The 27902-nt window shown below is 41.4% G+C and overlaps 2 protein-coding genes and 1 long non-coding RNA gene across 5 annotated transcripts in view; 1 reads left to right on the forward strand and 2 right to left on the reverse strand.

The window, feature by feature from the left end:
- cers3a (ceramide synthase 3a) overlaps positions 1 to 3042 on the reverse strand; it is a 55319-nt gene extending 52277 nt beyond the window's left edge. Inside the window, exon 1 of the mRNA XM_043677652.1 lies at positions 2823 to 3042. The gene's annotated coding sequence lies outside the window, so the exon portion shown is untranslated. The remainder of the gene's footprint in view (positions 1 to 2822) is intronic.
- A 520-nt stretch (positions 3043 to 3562) lies between these two features.
- On the forward strand, positions 3563 to 27902 carry LOC122541103. Its single transcript, XR_006309519.1, has 3 exons — positions 3563 to 3759; positions 25402 to 25424; positions 27625 to 27902. It is a non-coding gene; the product is annotated as an uncharacterized LOC122541103 (long non-coding RNA).
- The window catches only part of lins1 (lines homolog 1), a 37625-nt gene continuing 27263 nt past the window's right edge, over positions 17541 to 27902 (reverse strand). For all 3 annotated transcript variants that reach the window (XM_043677650.1, XM_043677649.1, XM_043677651.1), the window contains exons 5-7: positions 25484 to 26101; positions 21790 to 21982; positions 17541 to 18747 (exon numbers count right to left, since the gene is read on the reverse strand). In XM_043677650.1, coding sequence (XP_043533585.1) covers positions 17865 to 18747; positions 21790 to 21982; positions 25484 to 26101 — 1694 coding nt within the window. In that variant the 3' untranslated portion in view covers positions 17541 to 17864. The remainder of the gene's footprint in view (positions 18748 to 21789; positions 21983 to 25483; positions 26102 to 27902) is intronic.

A 27902-nucleotide genomic window follows, 5' to 3' on the forward strand; every position in this document is an offset into this window, starting at 1 on the left:
AAGGCAAAGGTTTAAGATGAGACTTAAAGGGATGCAAGGAGCAATGTTTTCATGCAGAGGGTGGTGCATGTATGGAATGAGTTGCCAGAGGAAGTGGTGGAGGCTGGTACAATTGCAACATACCCATCCAGATGCCTTTTAAATATGAGCCAAATGCTTGTAAATGAGACGAGATTAATTTATGATATCTGGTCAGCATGGACTGATTCTGTGCTGTGCATTTCTGTGACTCTACGTACTAAATAAATATTTTGCTTCTATCTTTACCCAATTAGAATACAGTGACAATGGCCTCGTTGAAATGTAGGTGTTGAGCAATTGAGCAGTATAATGATAAAGGTGCTAAAAAGGCTAGCAATACTCAAGGTAGAGAAGTCACCAGGCCCAGATGAAACGCATCCTAGATTTCTGAAAGAGTTAAAAGGGAGAAAAATCACAGACCTATTGACAGATGTTTTCTGTCCTGAAAAGAGGATTAGACCCAGGGGACTGGAGGATTGCAAATGTGACATCATTGTTTAAGAAAGGGAAAAAAGATAATCCAGGAAACTACAAACCCGTCAGCTTGACATCAACAGTGGGAAAATTGATGGAGGCTATAATACCAAATTAGGTTAAATATACAGAGTTATTACCAGATAATCAACATGGGTTTTGTCAAGAAAAGATAACATCTGACAAATTTGATTGAGTCCTTTGATGAAGAGACACAGGCAGTGGATGAGGGTATGCTGTGCATGTTGTATATTTGGACTTTCAGAAAACATTTAATGCAATGCCACATGGCAGGTTGGTTAGTAAATTAGAAATTCTTTGGATTAATGGGTCCTTGACAGCCTGGATTAGAAAGATAGGGAATGGTGGTAGTTGTAGATCAGTATTTCTCAGACTGGAGATGTGTTGAAAGTGATGTTCTCTAGAGATCGGTGTTGGAAGCTTTTTTATATAAAGTGATGTAGAGATGGGTGGTGAGGGCAAAATCTCTAAATTTGCAGATGATACTCAGCTCGGGAGAATACTGAATATGGAGGATGCTGCTGAGTGACTTTAGAGTTACCCAAACGTGCATGCACTTGCCAAATGAATTTCAAAGCAGAGAAATGTGAGAAAATGTATTTTGGTAGAAGAAACAGAAACAGTATAGACTTAATGTTTCAACTTCGAGGGGAGTACATGAGCATAGGAACTTCAGGGTTCACATGCATAATTCTCTGAAGGTGCTCAGGCAAGTTGAAACAGTTGTTAAGGCGGCTTATAAAGTAGAGGTATAAGAGTATTAAAGTAGGGAAGTGATGCTACACATCATACAAATCATTGGTTATACCATATTTGGAGGAGTGTTCCATTTTGGATACCTTATTTAAAGGAAATATGTCAAAATTCTGGAGAAAATACAAAGGAGATTTACTTAAATGGATACCAGGAATGAAGGATTTTAGACACAAGCAAAGATTAAAGAGATTTGCCTTACACTCCTTGCAGCAGAGAAGATCAAGAGGTGAACCTTATTGGAGGTGTTCAAACCTATGAACAATTTTGACAGTCAGGAAAGATATTGTGTGTTGTGGTTCTGTTCGCCGAGCTGGGAATTTGTGTTGCAGACATTTCGTTCCCTGTCTAGGTGACATCCTCAGTGCTTGGGAGCCTTCTGTGAAGCGCTTCTGTGATGTTTCCTCCGGCATTTATAGTGCCGCTATAAACATCACAGAAGCGCTTCACAGGAGGCTCCCAAGCACTGAGGATGTCACCTAGACAGGGGACGAAACGTCTGCAACACAAATTCCCAGCTCGGCGAACAGAACCACAACAATGAGCACCCGAGCTACAAATCTGATCACAAACTTTGAAAAGTGATTCTGTTTTTGAGTAACTGAGAATCATAATTTCAAGATTACCGGCAAGACAAGGAGTGAGATAAGATGACATCTTTACTCAAGTTGATAGGATTTGGCTGGAGCTGCCCAAGAGTGTGATGGAGGCGTACTCAATAGAAGGTTTCAAAAGAAAGCTGGATGCAGAGTTGAAAATGAAGGAGTTAGAGGGCTGGAGAGTGGGACCAGCTGGATAACTCTTTCCGGAGCCGGTATCTACACGATGGGTGTCGAACGACCTCCTGCTGTAAGATTCTATGACTTCAAGTGTTTAGACTCCGAGCGAATGCCGAAAGTCCTGGGATCACTTAAGAAGTCACTAGAGGACAGGATTCTCCTAGCGTTAGAATTCCGACAGGCGATACGAATCCACAGTGATCTGGTGCTCAGGCTTTCTTAAAAACGTCCTTGCCTGTCCTAGATTTTGTTATATGTTTACCGAGCTTGCTATGGAAAGTTTCCACCCCACCCCCAACCAAACAAGGTCAGTTGGAGCGTCAGTAACGAAGTTTGGAGTTTAAACCTCTTATATCGATAAGTTAAGGAGTTAGAAATCAACGTGCCAGGCCTTTACAGAAATTGCGGCCTGGAACCACTCTTTAAACAAGAGAGCTCCGCACACACAAGGGGTTACACATCTGACAGCGGTTTATAATTTCAAAACCCGTTTTTCAGGTTAAACAGCGAGATTAACCCGCTTCCTCACCATGAAGTTGGCCAATCTAACCCCCAAAACAACAACTCGGACACTCACACGAATTACAAGCAAAAAAACTGGCTATTGTTGAACAATGTGCCAGCTCAGGGAGCAGGGGCTAATTCAAGAATTGTTTTTTTCGAATGCAACAATTTTCCGCAGCGGATCCCAGCGAGTTCCTTTCCCAAGTTTACAACTGGGCTGGTGAGCCATTTAAGTTACATTCCTTGTTGCTAACTCAACAGAGTCCTCACCTCTCGGAACTGGAGTTTGGTTACTGCATTCATTCTTGCAAAATCACTGCGTTACTTCACACATTAACACCTTCTCTCCGATTAAAGGGCGCAGTTTTACCTTGACGTGAAAACTAAAAAACACTGGTTCACTTCGAAGTAAGTTTTGAATCCTGAACTGGAACTGAACCAATCCTCTGCACAGGTTATGAGGACAAAATGAGTCTAGAGTAAGCGGTCATTGGGTACATACCGTGTTTGTGGGCCGACACAGAACATTCAGGAAATGCAGTGATACTTAGACAGAGATGGACTTAATTTTAGACTGTAATTACAAATATGTAGCTCACCTTTTACACGTAGCTTTCAAAATTCTCTAAGTCAGGGTCAGAGGTCGCAGGACTACAGCGAACATGAACTGTTCGAACACAAGAGTATCCAGCCAGGCTCGCCACACGTGTACAGTTCAGCTAACTCCAGGAGCTTCTATTAGAGTTAATACTGTTTCACTCCACAACACCTGAAGGGTGGACTGCCTTAACACAGCTCCAATTGAGTTGCTGATGTGAACTGCTGGAAGGACAGGAGATTTTAAAAAAACGTGAGTCATACGATTTCGACAACTTACCTGTAAGCGTCGATCGACCAAAGTGTAACTCACAGTCAGAGGCTGTGCTGATAAAAGGGCGGGGCTCTTCCTGCTGTGCGAATCGGATCCACAATCTCAGAGAATGTTGTAATAATGAATGCGTAACTTAGTATAGTTTGGATTTTAAAGTAGAGATAGATGGGAAGGTAATTATTTCAAGCCTGTCAAAGTCATTTGGAACAGTGACCCAAGTACATCAGTTCCAGGAAAGCATGTGATGACTGGCAAGTTCGGCAGCAAAAAATCAGAATGGTGTGTTGCTTCCCTGGTGCCAGGATCAAGGATATCTGGGAGAGGGACTAGCAGGAGGTCAGTGTGTACATCGGAAGTAACAACATAGAAAGGGAAAAGGATGAGATTCTGAAGGGAGAACATATAAAGTAAAGCAGGAATTTTAAAAAGGAGGTCCTCAAGGATAGTACTGGATTACTCCCAGTACTATGAGCTGGTGAGGGGAAAATAAGGAAGATAGAGCAGATGAATGTGTGGATCAGTGGTGCTGGAAGAGCACAGCAATTCAGGCAGCATCCGAGGACAGGCAAAATCGACGTTTCGGGCAAAAGCCCTTCATCTGCCTTTATTCCTGATGAAGGGCTTTTGCCCGAAACGTCGATTTTGCCTGTCCTCGGATGCTGCCTGAATTGCTGTGCTCTTCCAGCACCACTGATCCAGAATCTGGTTTCCAGCATCTGCAGTCATTGTTTTTACCCAGATGAATGTGTGGCTGAGGGGCTGGTGCAGGGGAGAAGGGTTCACATTTTTGGATCACTGGAATCTTTCTGGGGAACAAGTGACCTGTACAAGAAGGACGGATTGCACCTGAAATGGAAGGGGTCTAATATACTGGCAGAGAGATTTGCTGGAGCTGCTCAGGAGGATTTAAACTAGTAAGGTGGTGTGGTGTGGTGGGCGGGAAACTAGTAAGGTGGTGTGGTGTGGTGGGCGGGAAACTGGTAAGTTGAGAACAGAAGTGAGTCAAACAGTCAGGGCAGGCAGGGACAAAGCAGAGAACAAGATAGAACTGATAAATTAAACTGCATTTATTTCAATACAAGAGGCCTAACAGGGAAGGCAGATGAACTCAGGGACAGGACTGACAGCTTAATGTTCCAGGATACAACTGCGATAGGAAAGATGGAAAGGGGGGCAAGAGAGAAGGAGGAGTGGCATTTTTGATAAGGGACAGCATTACTGCTGTACTTAGGGAGGATATTCCTGGACATACATCCAGGGAAGTTATTTGGGTGGAACTGAGAAATAAAAAAGGGACAATCACCTTATTGGGATTGTATTATAACCCCTAATAGTCAATGGGAAATTGAGAAACAAATTTGTAAGGACATTTCAGTTATCTGTAAGAATAACAGGGTGGTCAGAGGAGGGAATTTTAATTTTCCAAACATAGACTCGGACTGCCATAGTGTTAAAGGTTTAGATGGAGAGGAATTTGTTTAGTGTTTGCAAGAAAATTTTCTGATTCAGTATGTGGATGTATCTACTAGGGAAGGTGCAAAACTTGACCTACTCTTGGGAAATAAGGCAGGGCAGGTGACTGAGGTGTCAGTGGGATAGCGCTTTGGGGCCAGCGACCATAATTCTGTTAGATTTAAAATAGTGATGGAAAAAGATCGACCTAAAAGTTGAAGTTCTAAATTGGAGGAAGGCTAGTTTTGACAGTATTACACAAGAACTTTCAAAAGCTGATTGGAGACAGATGGCAAGGTAAAAGGATGGCTGGAAAATGGGAAGCCTTCAGAAATGAGATAATGAGAGTCCAGAGACAGTATATTCCTGTTAGGGTGAAAGGTAAGGCTGGTAGGTGTAGGGAATGCTGGATGACTAAAGAAATTGAGTTTTTGGTTAAAAAGAAGGAAGCATATGTCAGGTATAGACAGGGCAGATCGAGTGAATCCTTAGAAGAGTATAAAGTCAGTAGGACTCTACTTAAGAGAGAAATCAGGATGAAAAAATGGGACATGAGATAGCTTTGGCAAATAGGGTTAAGGATATTCCAAAGGGATTTTATAAATACATTAAGGACAAAAGGGTAATTAGGGAGAGAATAGGGCCCCTCAAAGATCAACAAGGCAGCCTATGTGTGAAACCACAGGCAATGGAGGAGATACTAAATGAGTATTTTGCATTAGTGTTTACGTGTGGAGAAGGACATGGAAGATGTAGAGTGTGAGGAAATAGATAGTGACATCTTGAAAAATGTCCATATTACAGAGGAGGTGGTGCTGGATGCCATGAAACATATAAAAGCAGATAAATCCCCAGGACCTGATCAGGTGTACCCTAGAACTGGGAAGCTAAGGAAATGATTGCTGGGCCCCTAGCTGAGATACTTGTAGCATCGATAATCACAGATGAGGTGCTGGAAGACTGGAGGTTGGCTAACTTGGTGCCACAATTTAAGAAAAGTGGTAAGGAAAAGCCGGGGAACTATAGACCAGTGAGCCTGACATCAGTGGTAGGCAAGTTGTTGGAGGGAATCCTGAGGGACAGGACTTACATGTATTTGGAAAGACAATGACTGATCAGGGATTGTTAGCATGGTTTTGTACGTGGGAAATCTGACTGAGTTTTTTGAAGACCTAATAAAAAGGATTGATGAGGGCAAAGCGGTATATGGACTTAAGTAAGGCGTTCGACAAGGTTCCTCATAAGAGACTGGTTAGCAAGGTTAGATCGTATGGAATAAGGGAGAACTAGCCATTTGGATACAGAAGTGGCTCGAAAGTAGAAGACAGGGGGTTGTGGTGGAGGATTGCTTTTCAGACTGGAGGCCTGTGACTAGCAGTGTACCACAAAGATTGGTGCTGAGTCCACTGCTTTTCATCATTCATAAGAATGATTTGGATGTGATCATTGGAGGTACAGTTAGTAAGTTCACAGATGACACCAAAATTGGAGGTCTAGTGGAGAGCAAAGAAGATTACCTCAGATTACAATGGGATCTTGATCAGATGGGCCAATGAGCTGAGGAGTGGCAGATGGAGTTTACTTTAGATAAATACAAGTGCTGCATTTTGAAAAAGCAAATCTTAGCAGGACTTATACACTTAATGGTAAGGTCCTGCGGAATGTTGCTGAACAACGAGACCTTGGAGTGCAGTTTCATACATCCTTGAAAATAGAGTCACAGGTAGGTAGTATATGAAGAAGGCATTTGCTTTCCTTTATTGGTCAGAGCACTGAGTATAGGAGTTGGTAGGTCATGTTGTGGCTATACAGGACATTGGTTAGGCCACTTTTAGAATATTGTGGGCAATTCTGGTCTCCTTCCTATCGGAAGGGTGTTCTGAAACTTGAAAAGATTCAGAAAAGGTTTACAAGGATGTTGCCAGGGTTGGAGGCTTTGAGCTGTAGGGAGAGGCTGAATAGGCTGGGGCTATTTCCTCTGGAGTGCGAAGGCTGAGGGGTCATCTTAAAGAGGTTTATAAAATCATAAGGGACATGGATAGGATAAATAAACAAGGTCTTTTCCCCAGGGTGGGGGAGTCAGAACTAGAGGGCATAGATTTTGGGTGAGAGGGGAGAGATATAAGAGGGCCCTAAGGGGGAACTTTTTCACACAGAAGGTGGAGCGTGTATGGAATGAGCTGGCAGAAGTGGTGGAGGCTGGTACAATTACAGCGTTTAAAAGGCATCTGGATGTGTATATGAATAGGAAGGGTTTAGAGGGATATGGTGAAAGTGAAGACTGCAGATGCTGGAGATCAGAGTCTAGTTTAGAGTGGTGCTGGAAAAGTACAGCAGGTCAGGCAGCATCCGAGGAGAAGGAAAATCAACATTTCGGGCAAAAGACCTGATGAAGGGCTTTTGCCCAAAACGTCAATTTTCCTGCTCCTCGGATGCTGCCTGACCTGCTGTGCTTTTCCAGTACCACTCTGATCTAGACTTTAGAGGGATATGGGCCAAGTGCTAGGAAATGAGATTAGATTAGATTAGGATATCTGGTCGGCATGGATGAGTTGAACTGAAGAGTCTGTTCCATGCTGTAAATCTCAATGACTTTACCTGGAAGAACCCTATAGTGTGAATAGCTGGACTGTATTGCTGAGATTATAACAGACCAGAAAGCTTAGTCTTAGTTCAGAAGGAGCAGCACTCTGAAAGCTAGTGCTTCCAAATAAACCTTTTGAACTATAACCTGGTGTTGTGTGATTTTTAACTTAGTTCAGAAGAACCAGGAGTTCAGTTCAGAAGGGAGAACAGTTTCTCCTAGCAGGAGAATCAAGCTTTTAGTTCGGGGAACCAGTTATGCTCAAAGTGCTTTACTTTGTAGCACTTCCAAGCCAGGAGAGTATGTGTACAGAATGTTTAGGTCTTTAGAACTGAAAACGTTTAGGCCAAGAGAATTGTGAAAAGTTAACAACAGCAGACTCTGAAGGGAATCATAAATTTGTCTCAAATCCAAGGAAAAGAAACTGGAAGGAATCAACAAATAAAAATGTAAGGGTTGAGGTTGAAGTGAAACTTTTCTCAATTTGAGTATCTTTAAAATGATAGTGTTGTTTGGAGAACAGGTTGAAACATTGTGCTGTGTGTTAAGATCTTACTGTATATATACTGTTGCTAAGTTTGCATAATCAACTTAGGTCATGTTGTTAGAGAACTATGGGGGCAGTGCGGTGGCTCAGTGGTTAGCACTGTTGCCTCACAGCACCATGGATCCGGGTTCGATTCTATTCTCAGGTGACTGTCTGTGTGGAGTTTGCACATTCTGCCCTTGTCTGCCTATGTTTCCTCCCACAATCCAAAGATGTGCAGGTTAGGTGAATTGGCCCTGTTAAAATTGCCCATAGTGTTCGGGAATGTATAAGTTAGGTGTATTAGTCTCAGGTAGAGTAGTAGGGGAATGGGTCTGGGTGGGTTACTCTTTGGAGGGTCGGTGTGGACTTGGTGGGCTGAATGGCCTGTTTCCACACTGTAGGGATTCCATATCTAACAGCTGGAGCCTCACAAATTTGTCAGTGACTCCAGATCACCACAATAACCAAATTCAGAAAGTAGCATATGATCCATGAAGCCAGGGGAGGTGGTGATAGTGGCATTATCATTGGGCAAGTAATCCAGAGCCTCCAGGCTGAAATTCAGGGATAAAAGCAAAATATAGCAGATGTTGGAAATCTGGAACAAACACAGAATCAGAAACCAAACAGTGTCAAAGGAAGCTATTCGACCCATCAAGTCTGCACTGACTCTCTGAAGAGCATCCCAACCATTCCCAGCCACCACCTTATCTCTGCAACCCCACATTTCCCATAGCTAATCCAACTATCCTGCACATCCCCAGATACTATGGGGTAATTTAGCATGGCCAATCCACCTAACCTATACATCTTTGAATTGTGGAAGGAAACTTGAGCACCCAGAAGAAACAGACTTTGGGAAGAAAATGCAAACACTCCACACTGACAGCTACCCATGACTGGAATCGAACCCAGGTCTCTAGTGCTGTCAGGCAGCAGTGCCAGTGACTGAGGCTAACACAGAATCCCAGAGAAACACAGCAGGTCTGGCAAAATCTCTGGAGAGAAACAGAATGAACATCAAGTCTTTTATAACTGTTGGAGTTCTGAAAATGTTGCTGAGTTTCTTCAGCAGTTTTTTTTAATATTCTGGGGACATGGATTTAAACCCCACCAATGGCAGATGAAGAAATCTGAATTCAACAAAAATCTGGAACAAAAAGAAAACCTGACAACAACAATGTAAATTCAATTCTAAACGAAAAACTCAACCTGGTTCAGTAATGTGCTTTAGGGAAAGAAATATCCCATCCTTACCCACTCTGGTCATGGTTGACTCTTAAGTGAAAAAAACAAAAACAAACTGTGACAGCGCTGTTTAAGTCAGAGACAAAAACAGAAATTGCTGGAGAAGCTGAGCAGGTCTGGCTGCATCTGTGGAGAGAAATCAGAATGAACATTTCAGGTCAAGTGACCCTTCCTCAGAACTGATGGTAGCTAGGAAAATGTCAGTTTATATACAGAAGATAGAACATAGAACATTACAGCGCAGTACAGGCCCTTCGGCCCTCGATGTTGCGCCACCCTATCATACCAATCTGAAACCCATCCCACCTACACTATTCCATTTACGCCCATATGCCTGTCCAATGATGACTTAAATGCACTTAAACTTGGCGCTCTGCACCCTTTCCAAAGCTTCCACATCCTTTTTATAATGCGGTGACCAGAACTCTACACAATACTCCAAATGTGGCCATACCAGAGCTTTGTACAACTGCAGCATAACCTCCTGGTTCCGAAACTCAATCCGTCTATTAATAAAGGCCAAAACACTGTATGCTTTCTTAACAACCCTGTCAATCTGGGCGGCAACCATACCAGAGCTTTGTACAACTGCAGCATAACCTCCTGGTTCCGAAACTCAATCTATCTATTAATAAAGGCCAAAACACTGTATGCTTTCTTAACAACCCTGTCAATCTGGGTGGCAACTTTCAGGGATCTGTGTACACGTACACCGAGATCTTTCTGCTCATCTGCACTCCCAAGAATCTTACCATTAGCCCAGTACTTTGCATTCCGATTACTCCGTCCAAAGTGTATCACCTCACACTTGTCCACATTAAACTCCATTTGCCACCTCCCAGCCCAGGTCTACATCCTATCTATGTCTCTCTCCAACCTACTACATCCTTCGTCACTATCCACAACTCCACCGACCTTAGTGTCGTCTGCAAATTTACTAACCACCATTCTAAGCCCTCATCCAGGTCATTTATAAAAATGATGAACAGCAGTGGACCCAACACTGACCCTTGCGGTACGCCGCTAGTTATTGGACACCAAGATGAACATGTTCCATCAACTACAACCCTCTGCTTTCTTTCAGCAAGCCAATTACTGATCCAAACTGCTATGTCTCCCACAATCCCATTCCTCCACATTTTGTATAATAGCCTACTGTGGGGAACCTTATCGAACGCCTTGCAGAAATCCATATATACCACATCAACCGGTTTACTCTCATCTACCTGTTTGATCACTTTGTCAAAAAACTCAATAAGATTTGTTAGGCACGACCTACCCTTCACGAAACCGTGCTGACTGTCCCTGACAGGGTTGGGGTTGGGGATAACGTGTAAATGATAGTTAGGAATAGAGCCCAAAGAGAGAGAACAGTTGGACAGACAAAGGAGTAAATAATGATCTGGTTAGGAGAGTGAATAACTATTAATATGGACTGTTAATGGTTAATGATGGGCTGACAATATATTAACAAGGCCTGATGGGTGGGGGTTAGGATAAGGATATGGGAGAGCTCAAGCCCTAAAGTTATTGAACTTGATATTGAGTCTAGAGGGCTGCAGGGTCCCCTAGGGGAAAATAAAGTGCTGTTCTTCCAGCTTCTTTAATAGCTTCGCTGGAGCACTGCAGCAAGCCTAAGAGAAATGTTGGTCATGGAACAGGGTGTGTTGATATGGTCGGCAGCTGGAAGCTCAGGTGTTCTGTCTCAGGCTTGCTGCAGTGCTCTAGCAAAGTTCAGCACAAACTGGAAGAACAGTGCCTAATTTTCCAGTGGCTTTGGAAGGGAACGTGCAGGTGGTGGTGGTGCTTCTCAATGGAAGCGGTCAAGGATTCGGAAAATGCTGTCGAATGAACTTTGGTTCTGGATGTCTGTTTGCTTGCTGAGCTGGAAGGTTTCAGATGTTTCATCACTATACTAGGAAACATCATCAGTGAGCCTCGGGATGAAACACTGGTGGTATGGCCCACTTTTATTTATGTTTAGATTTCCTTGGATTGGTCATGTCTTTTCCTGTTCTTTTTCTCAGGGAGCTTTGGTGTTCTGCAGTGCATCTTGTAGAAGGTACACATTGTTGCTGCTAAGTCACAGTTGTGGAGGATGTAGAAGTTTGTAGAGGTGTTATCATCCATAACTTGTAACTGCCCTCTGAAATAGCCCAATAGCAAGCTACTAGATCAAGGGAAATTAGAGATGGAAATGCTGGCTCAGCCAGTGACACTGATATCCCATGACAATTGGAAAAAGGGCTGCTTTGCCTCAATTGATGCCAATCTTCTTGAGTGCTCTTGAATCTGCTCCCATTCAGGCAAGTGGGGAGTAGTCCTTCACACTCCTGATTCGTTCTTTGTAGATGAAAATCAGGCTTTGGGGAGTATGGAGATGAGTCATTCACTGCAAGCTACCTGCTCTGACCTACTCTAATAGCCACCATATATGGCAAGTCCAGTTCAGTTTATGGTCTGTTCTAAACCTTAGGATTTTGATTAGTGAGGGATTCACTGATGGTAATGCCATTGAATGTCAAGGGATATTAGTTAAATTCTCCCTCATTAAAGATGGTCATTGTTTGCCATTTATATGGCATGAATATTATTTACCATTTTTAAGCCTAAGTCTGGATATTGTCTAACTCTTGCATTTGGACATGGTTCGTTTCAGTATCTGAAGAGTTGCAAATGATGCTGAACATTGTGCAATGATCAGCAAATATCCCCACTTATGAACTTATAATGGAGAAAGTTTATTTTTGAGCAGCTGAAGACGGTTGGACAAAAAACACTACCTTAAGACTGCAGAGATGGTCTGAGACTGTGAAGAATGACTTCCAACAATCACAATCATCTTCCCTTGTGCCAGATATGACTCCAAACAGTGGAATTTTCTCTGTCATTCCCAATGACTCCAGACCAGGGCTCCTCGCTGCCACAAATGGTTAAATGCAGCCTTAACATCAGGTGCAGTCACTCATATCATCACTAAAATTCAGCTTTGCATCCACTTAGAACCAAAGCTATAAAGAGGTCAGGAGCTCAGTGGCCCTGGTGGAACCCAAACTGAGCATGAGTTAGCAGATTACTTGTGAAGCAAGAACAGCTTGATAGCACTGTTGATTACACCTTTGTCACTTTACGAACAATCGAGACTAGGGTCATGGAGGCACTAATTGGTAAGGGTAGATTCTCCCTTAGACTAATGGAGAAAGTGAAGTCACATGGTGTGCAGGGTGTTCTAGCTAGGAGGATAAAGAACTGGTTGAGCAACAGGAGACAAAGAGTAGTAGTTGAAGGGAGTTTCTCGAAATGGAGAAAGGTGACCAGTGGTGTTCCACAGGGGCTAGTGTTGGGGCCATTGTTGTTTGTGATATATATAAAATGATCTGGAAGAGGGCACTGTTGGTATGATCAGCAAGTTTGCAGATGACATGAAGATTGGTAGACTAGCAGAAAGAGCGGCACGGTGGCACAGCGGTTAGCACTGCTGCCTCACAGTGCTAGAGACCTGGGTTCAATTCCCGCCTCAGGCGACTGTGTGGAGTTTGCATGTTCTCCCCGTGTCTGCATGGGTTTCCTCCGGGTGCTCCGGTTTCCTCCCACAGTCCAAAGATGTGCAGGTCAGGTGAATTGGCCATGCTAAATTGCCCGTAGTGGTAGGTAAGGGGTAAATGTAGGGGTATGGGTGGGCCGCGCTTCGGCGGGGCGGTGTGGACTTGTTGGGCCGAAGGACCTGTTTCCACACTGTTCGTAATCTAATCTAATCTAAAAAGCATAAAGGACTGTCAAAGAATATAGGAGGATATAGATAGACTGGAGATTTGGGCAGAAAAGTGGCAGATGGATTTCAATCCAGACAAATATGACGTGATGCATTTAGGCAAGACTAATTCTACAGCGAATTATACAATGAAAGGAAGAGTCTTGGGAAAAGTTGATGGGTAGAGAGATCTGGGAGTGCAGGTCCATTGTACCCTGAAGGTTGCTGCACAGGTGGATAGAGTGGTCAAGAAGGCATATAGTATGCTTGCCTTCATCGGACAGGGTATTGAGTATAAGAGCTGGCAAGTCATGTCAAAAGACGTTGGTTTGGCCGCATTTAGGATACTGTGTACACTTCTGGAGGATGTTGCCTGGTATGGAAGGTGCTAGCTATGAAGAGAGGTTGAGTACGTTAGGTTTGTTTACATTAGAAAAAAGGAGATTGAGGGGGGACCTGATTGAGGTTTACAAAATCATGAAGGGTATAGACAGGGTGGATAGAAATAAGCTTTTTCCCAGGATGAAGGATTCACTAACCAGAGGTCACGCTTTCAAAGTGGGAGGTGGAAAGTTTAAGGGGGATGCACGTGGCAAGTACTTCACACAGAGGGTGTGGATATCTGGAACACGTTGCCAGCAGAGGTGGTAGAGGCAGGCACGGTAGATTCATTTAAGATCTGTCTGAACAGATGCATGAGTAGGTGGGGAGCAGATGCTTAGGAAGTGGGTGACAGGTGTAGACAGTACATTTGGATCGGCTCAGGCTTGAGGGCTGAAGGGCCTGTTCCTGGGAGGTAAATTTTTTTTGTTCTTCCCTGCTTTTTTGTGATAATTTTCTGCATTGTCAAGTAGATACCAGTGTTGTAGGTGTACTGGAACTGATTGGCAAACAGCAGCAAAATCTGGAACACATCTTTAGTACGAATGCCTGAATGGTGTTAGGGCAGACTGCCTTTGCAGTACCTGGCATCACCATTTCTTGATATTACAAAGTGATTGAATTGGCTGAAAACTGGCATCTCTGAAGCTGCAGACTTCTGGAGAAGACCAAGAGCAATCATCCACTTGGCACTTATAGCTAAAGTGTTTCCTTTGAGCTGTTGCAAACGCTTCAGCCTTATCATTTGCACTAATGGGGTGGCCCATCCCACTTCGAGGATGAGGCCACTTGTGAAACTGCCCTCTCCAGTGATTAAATTGTCCGTCACCATTCATGATTCCATGTGGCAGCACTGCAGAGCTTAGATCAGATGCAATGACTGTTGAATCATTTAGCTCTATCGCTTAGTGCTTATGCTGTTTGGCATGCAGACAGACCTGTTTTGTCACTTCACCAGGTTGACATCTCATTTTTAGGTATGCCTGATTTTGCACCAAGCATGGTCTCCACTATTCCTTGAATTCCTTCTCCATCTCCTGGCTACCGGGGGCTATGCCAGGCATATTATGTTTAAAGTGTAATTCTGCTGCCACTGATGGTCCATAGCACCTCGTAGATGCCCAGTCTGGAGTTGCTCAGTCTGTTTGAAGCCAATCCTATTTAGCACAATGATACTGTCACACAAGATGATGCAAAGTATTCTCAACATGAAATCAGAACTTCACCTGCACAAGGACAATGTGGTGGTCACTGATGCTGTCATGGATAGATGCACCGACAGCAGACAATTTGACAAGGATGAGGTCAAGTCTGTTTTTCCCCTGGTTGTTGGTTCCCTCACTATGTGCTGCAGACCCAGTCTTTTCGGACTTGACCAGTTCAATCAAGAGTGTTGCTGCTGAGCCACTCTTGGTGGTGGCCAATAAAATCCTTCATCCTTGCCTACCCCTAGTTCTTCAATGTGCAGAAGTGCTGATTTGTCAGCAGACTTCCTTGCCCACATTTCAGCTGGCGCCACTTAGAGTCAGTGCCTGAAGTCAATGTTGAAAATTTCCAGGGTAACTTCCTCTTGAGTGTATCAAAAGTTAGCTCTGCTGGGTCTGTCCTGCTGATGGTAGTATCTAGGATATTATAAGGAATGATTTCATGACAATGTCAGGCTTGACTAGTCTGAGGGACAACTCAATTTTGACACTAGCTCCCATGTTATAAAGAAGGACTTTGCAGGGTTGACAGGGCTGTGTTTGCTGTCATCATTTCCAGTGTTAGGTGGTCTATCCAGTTCCATTCTTTTTGAGAGATCTTCTCGGAACTGTTACAACTGAGCGGTCATTTCAGAGAGTAATTTAAGAGTTTCCAAATGTAGGCCAGACCAGGTAAGCACAGCAGTTTCCTTTCTTAAAGGACATGAGTGAACCAGATGGGTTCTTCCAACACAATTATTAGGCTTATAATTCCAGATTTTTATCAGATTCAAATTGCCCCACCTTCTATGGTGTATTCAAACACAGGTCTCCAGAACGTTAGCAGGATCTTTGGATTAATAGTCTAGTGGTAATACACTATACAAATTCCTCACAGAATATAGAACAGTGCAGCAGAGGAACAGCCCTTTCAGCCCATCATATGCCAACCATGATACCATTCTAAACTAATTCCATCTGCCAGCATTTGGTCTGTATTCTTCCGTCTGCTCATGCGTCTGTCTTGATGCCTCTTAAATGTTCTATCAGATCTACTTCCAACAGCTCCCCTTGCAGTACATTCCAGGTACCTACCACACTCTGTGTTTAAAAAAAACTTGCCTCACATATCTCCTTTAATCCTTTACCCTCTCACCTTAAACTTATGGCCTGTGGTATTTGACATTTCCACCTGTGAAAAAACTCTCATTATCCATTCTAGCTGTGTCTCTCATAGTTTTATATGCTTTTATCAGATCATCCCTCAGCCCCTGAAGACTAGCAAAAACAATTCAAGTTTGTCCAACTTCTCCTCAAAGCTAATACACTCCAATCCAGGCAGGATCTAAGTAAACCTATTTTACACCCACTTCAAAGCCTCCACCTCCTTCCTGCAGTGTGGCAAGAAGAACTGCACACAATACTCCAAATGTGGCTAAAGTCTTATACATCACCCCAAACATTAACTCTGTTTCTCTCTTTACAGACATTGCCATACCTGCCATTTACAGCACTTTTTTTTTTAAACTTCCAATTGCCAAGTTCTGTTGTATTTTGCTTTTACACTTACCTTTGACTTTGTTGTCTTTGCCTGTTCTTATCTATGGTGTGACTGCTATTTCCCAATTGTTCTTCTACTTTCACAACAGTTATTGATCCATACACTAACTAAACTCAAAAAGAACCACTTCGGAACACATTCTAAAATCCTGTTTATAATTATTCCAATCTGTTTTACAATGGTGAAAATCACCTACTCACATTTCTTGTTTTTGTATCTTTCTCTGAAATATCTACCTAGCCTCATTGATTAATACCCTGTACTGCAGACTGACTCTCACACTATTCCCATTTCTTAAGTCTATCCATATGGATTCTGTCTTAATGACTCCCTTCCCTGTGATAAAATCCTTGACTGATCCTTGATCCTTTCAGAACTTTCTTTTTTTAAAACACTAACTGCATAACCTTTGGCCATATTTTTTCCACTACTTTAGTTAATTCAGTTGATAATTTAATTTCACAGCTTTCACCATCTAATCGCAGACCCATAACTCTGGCATGTTCCTGTTCTTTTATATTTTATGTATAGGTATTGAACCATTTGGGTTCAGATTAAGGTGGAACAACATGGGAATATGGCATTAAGATAGAAGATCAGTTATCATCATGTTAAATGGCACAGCAGATTCAATAGGCTGAAATTCTTCCACTTGCTTCTTTTGTTGTGTTTGAATGTATAACTGTCTATTCTTCTAGCAACCTGAAGAATTTGACTACTGTCCCACAGATCCAGTTGGTTTTCCTGGAGATCCTATTTTTAATCCAGTGTCTAACTCCTTAAAATTCTATCTGCACTCTCAAATGTACATCCTTCAGTGTCATTGATTCGACAATTGCCCTGGATTTCTCGTCGCTCTCATGCTCCTTCATCAAGAGTACAAAAATGATCACAAATTGATTTTGAATAAATCATAAAATAGCCCAGTGTAACTAACAGTAAATCAGATAATTACTGACATTTGTGTCACTTTCATGTTACAATGGGGACTTTGTCCAAGTATCTGTTTGTGATTTGTTTTGAGAGATCGACTGGGAAGGATGGTTATGACAGTTAGTTTTGTTGTCACAACATTACTATTCATTCTTAATTTTCTTTGTGTGGCACTAGGTCATGTCATAAAGTGTAGTAAAAGGCCAAACTTTCCGAGCCAACACTTAACCTCCATTGAAGCAAACAATTTCAGTTACAACCATTAACTTGGTTTCCATCTCCTTTTGACTTTTCCTTCAGCTATAAAATCAGATATTGAATATTAATATTTCTGCCTCAATCATTACCTCTGGAGTTAAAGCCAACAATCTTATAACTCTGTAATGTTTCTCCTGCTCTCATCTTGGGTCAATCGCCTCTCGTTACTAAGAACTCAAACATTGTAAACAGTTTGCTTCTATTTGTCTTGTTGCCCTGTTGTCTGTGTTGTTTTAATGAGAAGGCAGTTCTAGTTTTTATTCTTCTGAGATTTATTATACCAAATTCCATACAGTTAGGTCATAAATTATAAACAGTACACGATTTATGTTTTTGTTTCACATTGAAACTCTTAGGTAGTTCAGAGATTCAGTGTGGTATCTCTAATACTGTCTATTAAGTCACTTAAAATTAAAATATATAAAAGATTAAACAACCAAATTTCACATCCTGTTCTTCATTCCGTTCATTTGATTTAAACTCAGATTTCTTATTGACATTTATTTGCAAGAATGAATTATGGATTAATAAAAGATAACACTTGAGGAAACTCTGGTCTGTCAAGCAGGGATTAATTCATCTCTTCTGCTCCGTGTTTCAACATCTACAAGCAGTTTTAGCAGTGCTGTTGCATTGTATGGAAAAAGGTTTCTTCTCTGCAAACGGCTAATAGTTTTTCTCAATTCAGTCAAACAACTCACTGATTTCTTGAATATTCGTTCCAGGGGCATTTTTGTGTTGTTTTCACAACTATGTGACTTTATTTCTCTTGGGTTTCTTACAATTTTTATGCTTATTGCTTCAGGATCTTGTTTCACTGTTTCACCAATTGTTAATGTGTTATTCGTTACAATACCATGATTTGTGTCCAGGCTGAGGATATTTAAGCAGGAAGCTTCCATTACTTCATTGTCTGAATCCTCAGAACTTTCATAATCCACTAGACTTCGAGGCTGCTCACATGGCCAGGGCCTATTACTGCTCATCAGTTGTCCTGAGTTGCTACTCTTCACAGTGTCTACATTGTTTCTTAGGTCCCTCACAGGTGTGAGAAAGTATGGTGTTGTGGGAGTTACAACTGCTTCTTTTGAGTTTTCAGTAACAATTTGATTGTTGGTTCTGTCTTGTTCTCCATGAGGAATGAGACTGAAGTCATCACAGATTTCATTTATTTCAGAGCAACAAAATGATTCAGCATCAGCAGCTTCATCAAACTGAGCACAAATGCAGCAGAAGAACCACCAGTCCTCTTGAAGAAGTCGCAGATATCTCACTAAATACTCCAGGAAGCAGGTTTCAGTGGAAATCAGAAAATCCAGCAGGACAGAATGATCAAATACTAAACTCTGTAAAATCAGGAGAAAGATACAATGGGGATTGAAGCAATGTTCACATGCTTCACAAGAATTGTTTGCTTTTTCCTGAGGATAGATATCCAAAGACCTGTGGAGAGATGAAAAGGTTCTAAGTGCCTTGGTAATTGAAGTAGTAATCAATTTAAAACAACTCATTCAAATCTCGTGATACCCTAGACTCTCAGTACAACAAACAACAGTGGATAGGGTTGACTGAAATACCAGGATTGGCTCATACCATGGCTGAATGGACAAACAGATTTCATCGAATAGTCCCAGATTGCAGCTCAAGTCAACCGATGGGAGGCAGTAGCTGTGAAATAATGAAATAGGCTTCCAACATACAGCATTGAGAAGGATATATGCTAAGTGCAATGCTGCACATTGGGCCAACGAGAAAGGAGCCTGGTACAGACACAAGCTGAAAGGAGAATTTGATTTGTGTCTTATGCCTCTTGCTCTGTGAACCACTGTATAGGATCACGTGGAATTAGCAACTATGTTTTGGCTTGCGGACAGAAAATTAGTAAAGTGGCCAGGGCATAAGTTTCATTAATGCAAACTGCTGTCACTGTGTGCAAGATACAGGGGGAGACATGCACATGATTGGAAAGGAAAGGGACAAGATGAGAGTATACTAGTTTGATCGAAGAATTAATTAGTTTCATGCTTTTGGATTTAAATGGAACAACAGAGTCACTTCATTGATTTTGAAAGAGAAAATGTAAGACCAAAATCCTGAGAATAAAAACCAAAATCTCATATTGCTGTGCTAAAAGACAGAGAAGAAAATGTTGCAGCTAATGATGATATTTGTTTAAATAGAGCTTGTGTGGTGTTAATTTAACAGACGATATGTCTTGTTGAAAATTTCTCTGAAACACAATAACAACAATCTACAGATAGGTAGGTGGGTTTCAACTCCCCCTCCCACATGCAGGTCCTTTGACTCCTCCATCGCCAGACCATAGCAACACGACGGCTGGAGGAAGAGCGCCTCATCTTCCGCCTAGGAACCCTCCAACCACAAGGGATGAACTCAGATTTCTCCAGTTTCCTCATTTCCCCTCCTGGCCCTCCCTCAAGTCCCTCCTCCCTACCTTTTATCTTAGCCTGCTTGGCATACTCTCCTCATTCCTGAAGAAGGACTCATGCCCGAAATGTAGATTCTCCTGCTCCTTGGATGCTGCCTAACCTGCTGCGCTTTTCCAGCAACACATTTTCAGCTCTGTTATTAATAAAGCCAAGGATACTCTCTGCAAACTTCATTGATTGCTCCACATATACACAAAGATACCACTGATCCTGAACTCCCTTTACAATTGCACCCCCTACTTAATATTGTTTTTTTACTGTTCTTCATCCCAAAATGCATCATCTCAAAGCTGCACATATTGCACCAGATATTCACTGAATCAGTTCCTAGGAGGAAGGGACTGTCCTATGAGAAGAGATTGAACAAACTATTCCTTACATGAAAAATCCTTACAGAATAGATGTTAAGATAATCTTTTTTTCGCTTGAGAATTGATAGCAGTTGTACTCAAAATATTATCCAAGGATCAATGGTCCTTCAGACGGTCTATGGATTGTGTCCGTAATGGAAATCACTGAAGCTGTTAGTTGGCGAGAACAATTTCACAGACCTTTGCTTTTCCAATGGTCAACGTTTCCTGGACTTGTAACACAGCACAAAACACATGCTGCTATTCATAACAACTGTGAGATCAGAGTTTCATAACTTGTGGGGCTATAAACAAGGAGTAAGAACTAACTGAACATGAAACCTGACAAAAACTGAAGCTTTTCAGCTTGAAGCCAGACATCACCTCATTGCTTTTTCATTAAAAACAGTGACATTCTCCCATTTATGCTGATGAGTCTTTTGTGGTGGTAAATGAAAGCAGATGGTGTAGGAGCAGTAGGCAGATCAGGGAAATAGGTGGTACACAGATTATTTTATCAATGGTAAATGAAAACATTTGAGAATCTGCAATCTAATACAATATTGGTCTCCAGAATAAGGTCAAGAGGTGAAATTTCTTTATTCACATAACACAATAACCTATATTTACATGGAATTATTTAAGAAAAACATTTTTAGAAGGTGCTTATGCACTTCACAGCAGCATTATGAAACAAAAATGACACTGAACCATACTGCCATCACTTATCTCTTAATTGCAGAATTAATTTTATTCAAGGTCACACATTTCTGCCACTGGTCTTTATGACTGATCCACACAAGAATGAGACCAAAACATTGCTCAAAGCGGAAAGTTTTAATCCGAGTCTTCAAAAAAGAGGTGCAGAAATGTAGAGATATGGAATGCCAGAGACTGGGACTTAGGAAACGGAAACCATGACCACTAATAATGGAGCAATTGTGATGAAAAATGCACAGAAGCCTGAATTGAAGAATGATCGTACAGTTGAAGATTACAGAGGATAAAGAGGAACAAGTCTATGAAGACATCTGAAGACAATAATAAGAATTTCAAAATTATCATGTTGCTCAAATGGCAACCTGTGAAGGTCAGTGAGCAGCCTGTACTGCGCTGTATTCTTCTATGTTCTATGTAAGTCTATGAAGACATCTGAAGACAATAATAAGAATTTCAAAATTATCATGTTGCTCAAATGGCAACCTGTGAAGGTCAGTGAGCACAGTGGCAAAAGGGGAATGGGATTTCCTCTGAGTCAAGACATAGGCAACAGCTTTGGATGACCTCAAATTTTAAAGAGGGTAGATGTAGGAAACTGATCAGTAACAATCACATTTTGAGGTAACAAAGGCAAGGATGAAGGTTTCTATAGCTTGTAGATCTCAGGAATTCTTAAAACCAAAAAGCTGTTGAAGCTCGCTTATTTTGTGTTAATGGGTCCAAAGCTGCCTTCATCATTAAGTGTGAAAAGAATGAAAGCATATTGGAATAGGATGAAAAGGAAGAGTTCAGTTACATTAGCCATGATTCTGATAAATGGCAGACCAGCTGAAAAAGGACTTCTATTCCTCATGATACAAACACTCAGATCTCAAACAGAAGAACTTAGGGGAATATTTAGATTGCAGAGTCTGTTTGTAACCCACATAAACAATTCAATCAAACAAAATTCAAGAGTTACTAACCTGTAGCAATTTATATAGATGGTTAGTAGTGCTCTGGCAGCTTCCACCATATCATCATCCTGCTCACCAAAAACTAGCGAAACCAAAACACATGGATGCGAGAGCTGTTGGGTACGTATAGGGCATCGAAAATGCATCCTCAGAAATGTCATCAACTGCGATACACAAGGTTGGAGCTCAGCTCTTAGACAGCCTAGAAACAGCACATACCATCAGTACCTCATCAAGATTTGCCCTTATGCTTTTGAACAGGAAATCTAGAATGATCAAGTGATTAGAATGGATTACAGAATGATGGGGTAAAAAATTGCACATTTAAAAGGTGAAACAACAGAAAGGAGTCTAATTTGAACATGAAGAAGGTGCACTCCTATGTAGTTTTGGATGGTACAGAACTAATAGGTTCAGCTGCCACCTACAACTCAGTACTGAATTATTTGGTCTCTAAAGTTTGTGAGAAGATTTGTAGATCGTGTTGTGGTTCTGTTTGCCGAGCTGGGAATTTGTGTTGCAGACGTTTCGTCCCCTGTCTAGGTGACATCCTCAGTGCTTGGGAGCCTCCTGTGAAGTGCTTCTGTGATCTTTCCCCAGCATTTGTAGTGATTTGAATCTGCTGCTTCCGGTTGACAAACCATTCAAACCATTACAAATGCTGGAGGAAAGATCACAGAAGCGTTTCACAGGAGGCTCCCAAGCACTGAGGATATCACCTATTCAGGGGACGAAACGTCTGCAACACAAATTCCCAGCTCAGCGAACAGAACCACAACATATTTGGTCTCTATTGGGTGTCACGGTGGTTAGCACTGATGCCTCAAAGTGTCAGTGAACTTGGTTTGACATACAGCTCAGGCAACTGTCTGTTTGGAGTTGGCATGTTCTCCCCCTACCTGTGTGGGTTTTTGTCATATACTCTGGGTTAGTCTCACAGTCCGAAGATACACAGGTTAGGTGGATTAGCCCATGGTAAGTGTGGGGTTACGGGGACAAGGTGGGAATTGGGTTTGGGTGGGATGTTCTTTGGCAGGTTGGTGCAGATTGAATGGGCTGAATGGCCTCTTTCCGTATTTTAGGGATTCTTTGATGCAAATCATTAATACTTTGCTTCTTTCTATTGCTTCACCTTGTTCTTAGTTCCAAAACTAAATTACCACTTGCTTCTCCACATCAAATTGCCTGATCCACCAGCCCATATTTTCCTGATGTCTTTTACTATCCTGTTGTTTGCCAAATATGTCCATGTTGGCATTTTTCAAAATCATGCTCAAAATTCGAATTATCAAAATGCAAAGAACAAACGTTATCCCTAATTTCCAGTTGCAGTACACCACTTCCAACTCTTTACCAATCCAATCAATAAAACTAATCCTTTATTTAATGCCCAATCAATGTTCTTCAAAACTATCCTCCTTTCCTTTCGAGAATCAATGAGCACTCTCCTATTTACCTTTTGCTTCTCTTTATTGTGGCTAATGAAGCTGTTGCTCTTTTACATTTCCTTTCCTATTCTTCAGACGCTGAAAATGCAAATGAAAAATGTAATCTTCACGGGGTTTAAATCAAGATATTTTGCCTCAGCTCAGACCCTAATTCACTTTGAAGTGTCTCACCTTCTTCAGTTTCTCTCCTGCCTTGCACAATGCTTGGAATCATTTGATCATTACTTCCTGAATTACCAAATTGACTCTTCAAGACTTTCCAAACTTGGTAGACGGTTCTTGTGATGCAATGGTACTGTCCTTACCCCTGAGCCTGGAGGACCAGGTTCAAGTCCCATCTGCACCAGACATGCATAAAGACATCACTACACAGGTTGATTAAGAAGTATCTGCAAACTTTGTACTGCCCTTTAAAATTGTTTCTGGACATCGGATAATATATTTTATGGAGGGGGGAACATCACTGAACCTTTCATGTTCAAATGGATATGAGCAACTATTCACGTTAAAAATATGAAATCATCATCAACACTGAATGGATAATCCCTCAGGATCTGCTGGAGTTTCCATCTGCTTGGCACAATCTCCATGTGTAGATGGGTCTGGCCAATAATCTGAATTGGGCACAGCTTAACCATTTTGTACTTTGTTAGTAACTTTACAATCATAGATTATAGAATGCTTACAGTGTGGAAGCAGGCCATTCAGCCCATCGAGTCCACATCAACCGGCACGGTGGCTCAGTGGTTAGCACTGCTGCCTCACAACACCAGAGACGCAGGTTCAATTCCCGCCTCAGGCGACTCTCTGTGTGGAGTTTGCACATTCTCCTCGTGTCTGTGTGGGTTTCCTCCGTGTGCTCCGGTTTTCCACATTGTAAGTAATCTAATCTTAAATGTAGGGAATGGGTCTGGGTGGGTTGCTCCTCGGAGGATCAGCGTGGACTTGTTGGGCCGAAGGGCCTGTTTTCACACTGTAGTAATCTAATCCAATCTAAACCCTCCATAGAGGATCCCACCCAGAAGCCGCTGGTCTTTTAAATTTCCTTTCCTACTCTTCAGATGCTGAAAATGCAAATGAAAAACTTAAATCATCATGGGGTTTAAATTAAGATACTTTGCCTCAACGCAGACCCTAATTTAATTTGAAGTGTCTCACCTTCCTCAGTCTTTCTCCTGCCTTGCAATCACCTGATCATTACTTCCTGAATTACTAAAGTTGTCTCTTCTAGATTTTCCAAACTTGGTAGAGGGCACCCATCCACGCTCCATCCCCAACCCCCCAAACCCCCAACCACCACCACCACCACCACATGGCTGTAAGCCTGCATTTCCCATGGTTAATCCACCTAACCTACACATCCTGGACACTATGGGCAATTTAGCATTGCCAATCCACCTAGCAGCACATTTTTTAATATTGAAAAGTACTAAGTTTCACTGATAGAAAACTGCTGAGATTGAGAAAGGGCACGATTAACTGATAACAGACTTATTCAAAAAAGTTCCTTAAAACAGTAGTTTTGAAAATTGAGGAAGAAACAACTTGCCTTAATGAAAGACATTTGGTGTAGTTATACAATGCATCTTTGTAGGAGTATCAAATAATATTCAATATGAAGCTATACTAGGTGATACGGAAAAGCAACTTAGTCAAAGAATTGGATTTTAAAAGAGTGCCTTCAAGGAGGAAAGGTGGAGTGTTAGATGTAAGAAAAAGTAGGCCACTTCGTCCCTCAAGCCTTCATATATTTCAACGTGATCATAGCTATCATTGACCTCAGCTCACCTTCTAGCCTGGGGAAGATGTTTTGGAGGGGTTAGGGGAGTTTAGGGCCCAGAAAACTAAAGGCATGGCCAGCAATACATTGAAATTAGAGCTGTGCAAGATTCCTAAACTTCAGGAGTGCAAGATCTTGAGAGGTATAGAACTGAGAAGAGGTTCCAAAGATAGGTAGGTACTTGAAAACAAGAAGACAATGGCTGGTACACAGTTTGTGAGGAGCAAATACAAGGGCAGTTTTAGGTGTATGAATATTGACTTTAGTGCACCGACATGCTTTTGATTAGTGGCAGCCGAAAATTCACTGATTGACAGTGCCAAGTGCAAATATAATTTGTAAAATTGTTTCAGGTTTACAAATGATAATTTTCCTCTTCCACTTATTCCACAGATGTGTCAGATTCCCAAAACATTGTGAGTATTTAAACAGGCTTTAACAAGTCTAGTTAACTGATTAAATGTTAAATGATTACCTTGTTCTGTGACATCAAAGGTCCTGGTTTGCACCTTAATCTCCATGGCTTTAATTAGAATTAGACAAACAGCCCTTATCATCACGAGGTCTGGTCCACAGTTAGAATCTACAACACCAACCATCTCATTGCCTCCAAAGAAACATGGCTTGGGACTAACAGCAAGTTTTCTGAACTGACCAGACACCAAAGCTTGTAACACTGCATTCGATACAGCCAGAAAGTCATGTTGCATATGGCTATCTTGCTCAGATGTTGCACAAGAGGAATCATTCACATTACTTTCACCAGCATGGCAAAGAAAACATTGTTTTAGCAGCATAAGCAGCCTCTTTTTAACTAAGTAATGAGCAGAGGAAACAACATACTGTAGCAATTGTGAGGTTCGCAGGTATAATATCCTCAGACAAGGGAAATTTAATTTCAGCTGGATTCTAATACTGACAAAAATTTCAAGTAAATCTACAAATACAAGTTGATTGGTTGTGGCAATGTTCTCGGTATCAGGTCCAGTTGTAGCTCCAATTGTTTGGCAGTCATCAGAATATGAGGTGAACATGAAGGAATACAAACCACTAAACACAGAGTCCATTGGAGTGAGGAACTTCTCTATGATCGCTACAAAAAAAGACAAATTTCCAATGTTAGGTTAGGTTAAGTGAAGCTGAGGGATGGTCTGTGTTTATGGGTGAAGCCAGAACAAATACTGTCAAGTGCACATCCAAGCAAAATTAAACATACAAATTATTTAATTATAACACCAGATAAATAAATAAATATTCAGCCAAAGGAAATCTCCCCTGCAGGAACAAGAACTGCAACAGGAGAAAACTCATGATAAACTCATGATCTTTTGTGCTTTATTATTTTTGGACCATAATGACTATAATAATGAGTATATCTTAAAGATAGGCATCGACATTTCTTGATAATTTGTTTTTACACATTAAAATTACATGTATGTTAACATATGCAAGCCTTACATGAATGCACTGAATACATTTTTTTGGTCTGCTGCAAACTCCCAGGAAATAGCCAACTTTCTGGGCTGCCAGGTTTCTGTTCTCATTGTTGCTTTATAATACAGATCTAATTAAGATACAGTATTGAACTTATTTGTATGTGAGAATTTTAACTCTAACCTTCAAAAAAATCTCTATTTTAAAAAAAATTTAAATACTATTTCTGTTCATGTATCATCCACTTGCCCTATTTATTTAACAAATTTAGCTCTATTTTAATCTTTTAAGCTCGTTAATCTTCTTACTTCAAAATCAGTTTTTTTAATTCAATTTCTTCTTCCAGGATCATACTCCTCATTCAGGTCAAAGGACTCAATGCAGGTTTAATTATGAATGTATCTATGACTAATTCTATCCGTGGAGTATAAAATAAGTCAAAGCAGCGGGTAGCACTGACCAATTTCATGTTCACTAACACCCCCAGAACTCAGCTGTAACTAGATCAGCAAATAATGCCTGGTAGTGTGATGGTTAACACAGAAAATGTTTTAAAAATTATTCACATACAGACAGAAAAGTCAAAAATAGGCCTTGAGACAATTAGGCAATTTTCCCACAAGAACAGACTTTCTGGAGGCAAATGTAACAAGGGGTTCAGGAAATCTCAAATGCACTCAGTCAGTTCATCTCAACAACTAGGCTCATTTGTATCTAGTGACCTCTCCTGGCAATGTGTGACAATTCATAGTTCCTCTGCTATCCCAAAGCACAGATCTGGTCTCTGTGGTTTCCACATTCTCAGCAGTGTCCAGGTACACATATAGTACAAGTTGATTCACTCGTGGAAGATTTGAAAAGTCTTCTGGAATATGATACTGCAGTGTACATTAATGGAACGTGTCTGCAGACAGGAGCCACTCACTGAGTAATGGATTATACATGAACAGGCTATCAATTAATTACTTTGATGATTTGTTGCTCAAAAGGATATAAGACGACAACGATTAAGGAGCCATTCAAAGAATTGTTTGCTGCTCTTCTGCGGTTCCATTCCACCTGGTTATCCTTGAATAGTGCATCAATCTTTAAAGCTTTGGATTCTCAAATAGAACCTGTTTGCAACTGCAAACAGCCTGTCAAGCTCAATTTCCATTCTGATTAAAAATCTGTCTATTTCAGGCTTGAATACAGTTAAGGTGCCAGCCTCCGTAACCTGCACGGTACAGAATTCCATGGATTCACTACCATCAGAAGAAATTCCTCCTCATCTCTGTATTAAAATGGCCAACCCATTACTGAGAACATGCTTTCTTGTCCTAAATTCTCCCAGAAGGAGAAAAAATCTTTCTGCATCAACCCTGTCAAGTTCCCTAAAAATCTTGTACATTTCTAGAAGATTGCCTCTCATTTTTTTAAACTCCAATGACCACAGGCACTGCCTACTCGATCTCTCCTTA

The sequence above is a fragment of the Chiloscyllium plagiosum genome, chromosome 36, assembly GCF_004010195.1.
Source record: "Chiloscyllium plagiosum isolate BGI_BamShark_2017 chromosome 36, ASM401019v2, whole genome shotgun sequence".
NCBI lineage: Eukaryota > Metazoa > Chordata > Chondrichthyes > Orectolobiformes > Hemiscylliidae > Chiloscyllium > Chiloscyllium plagiosum.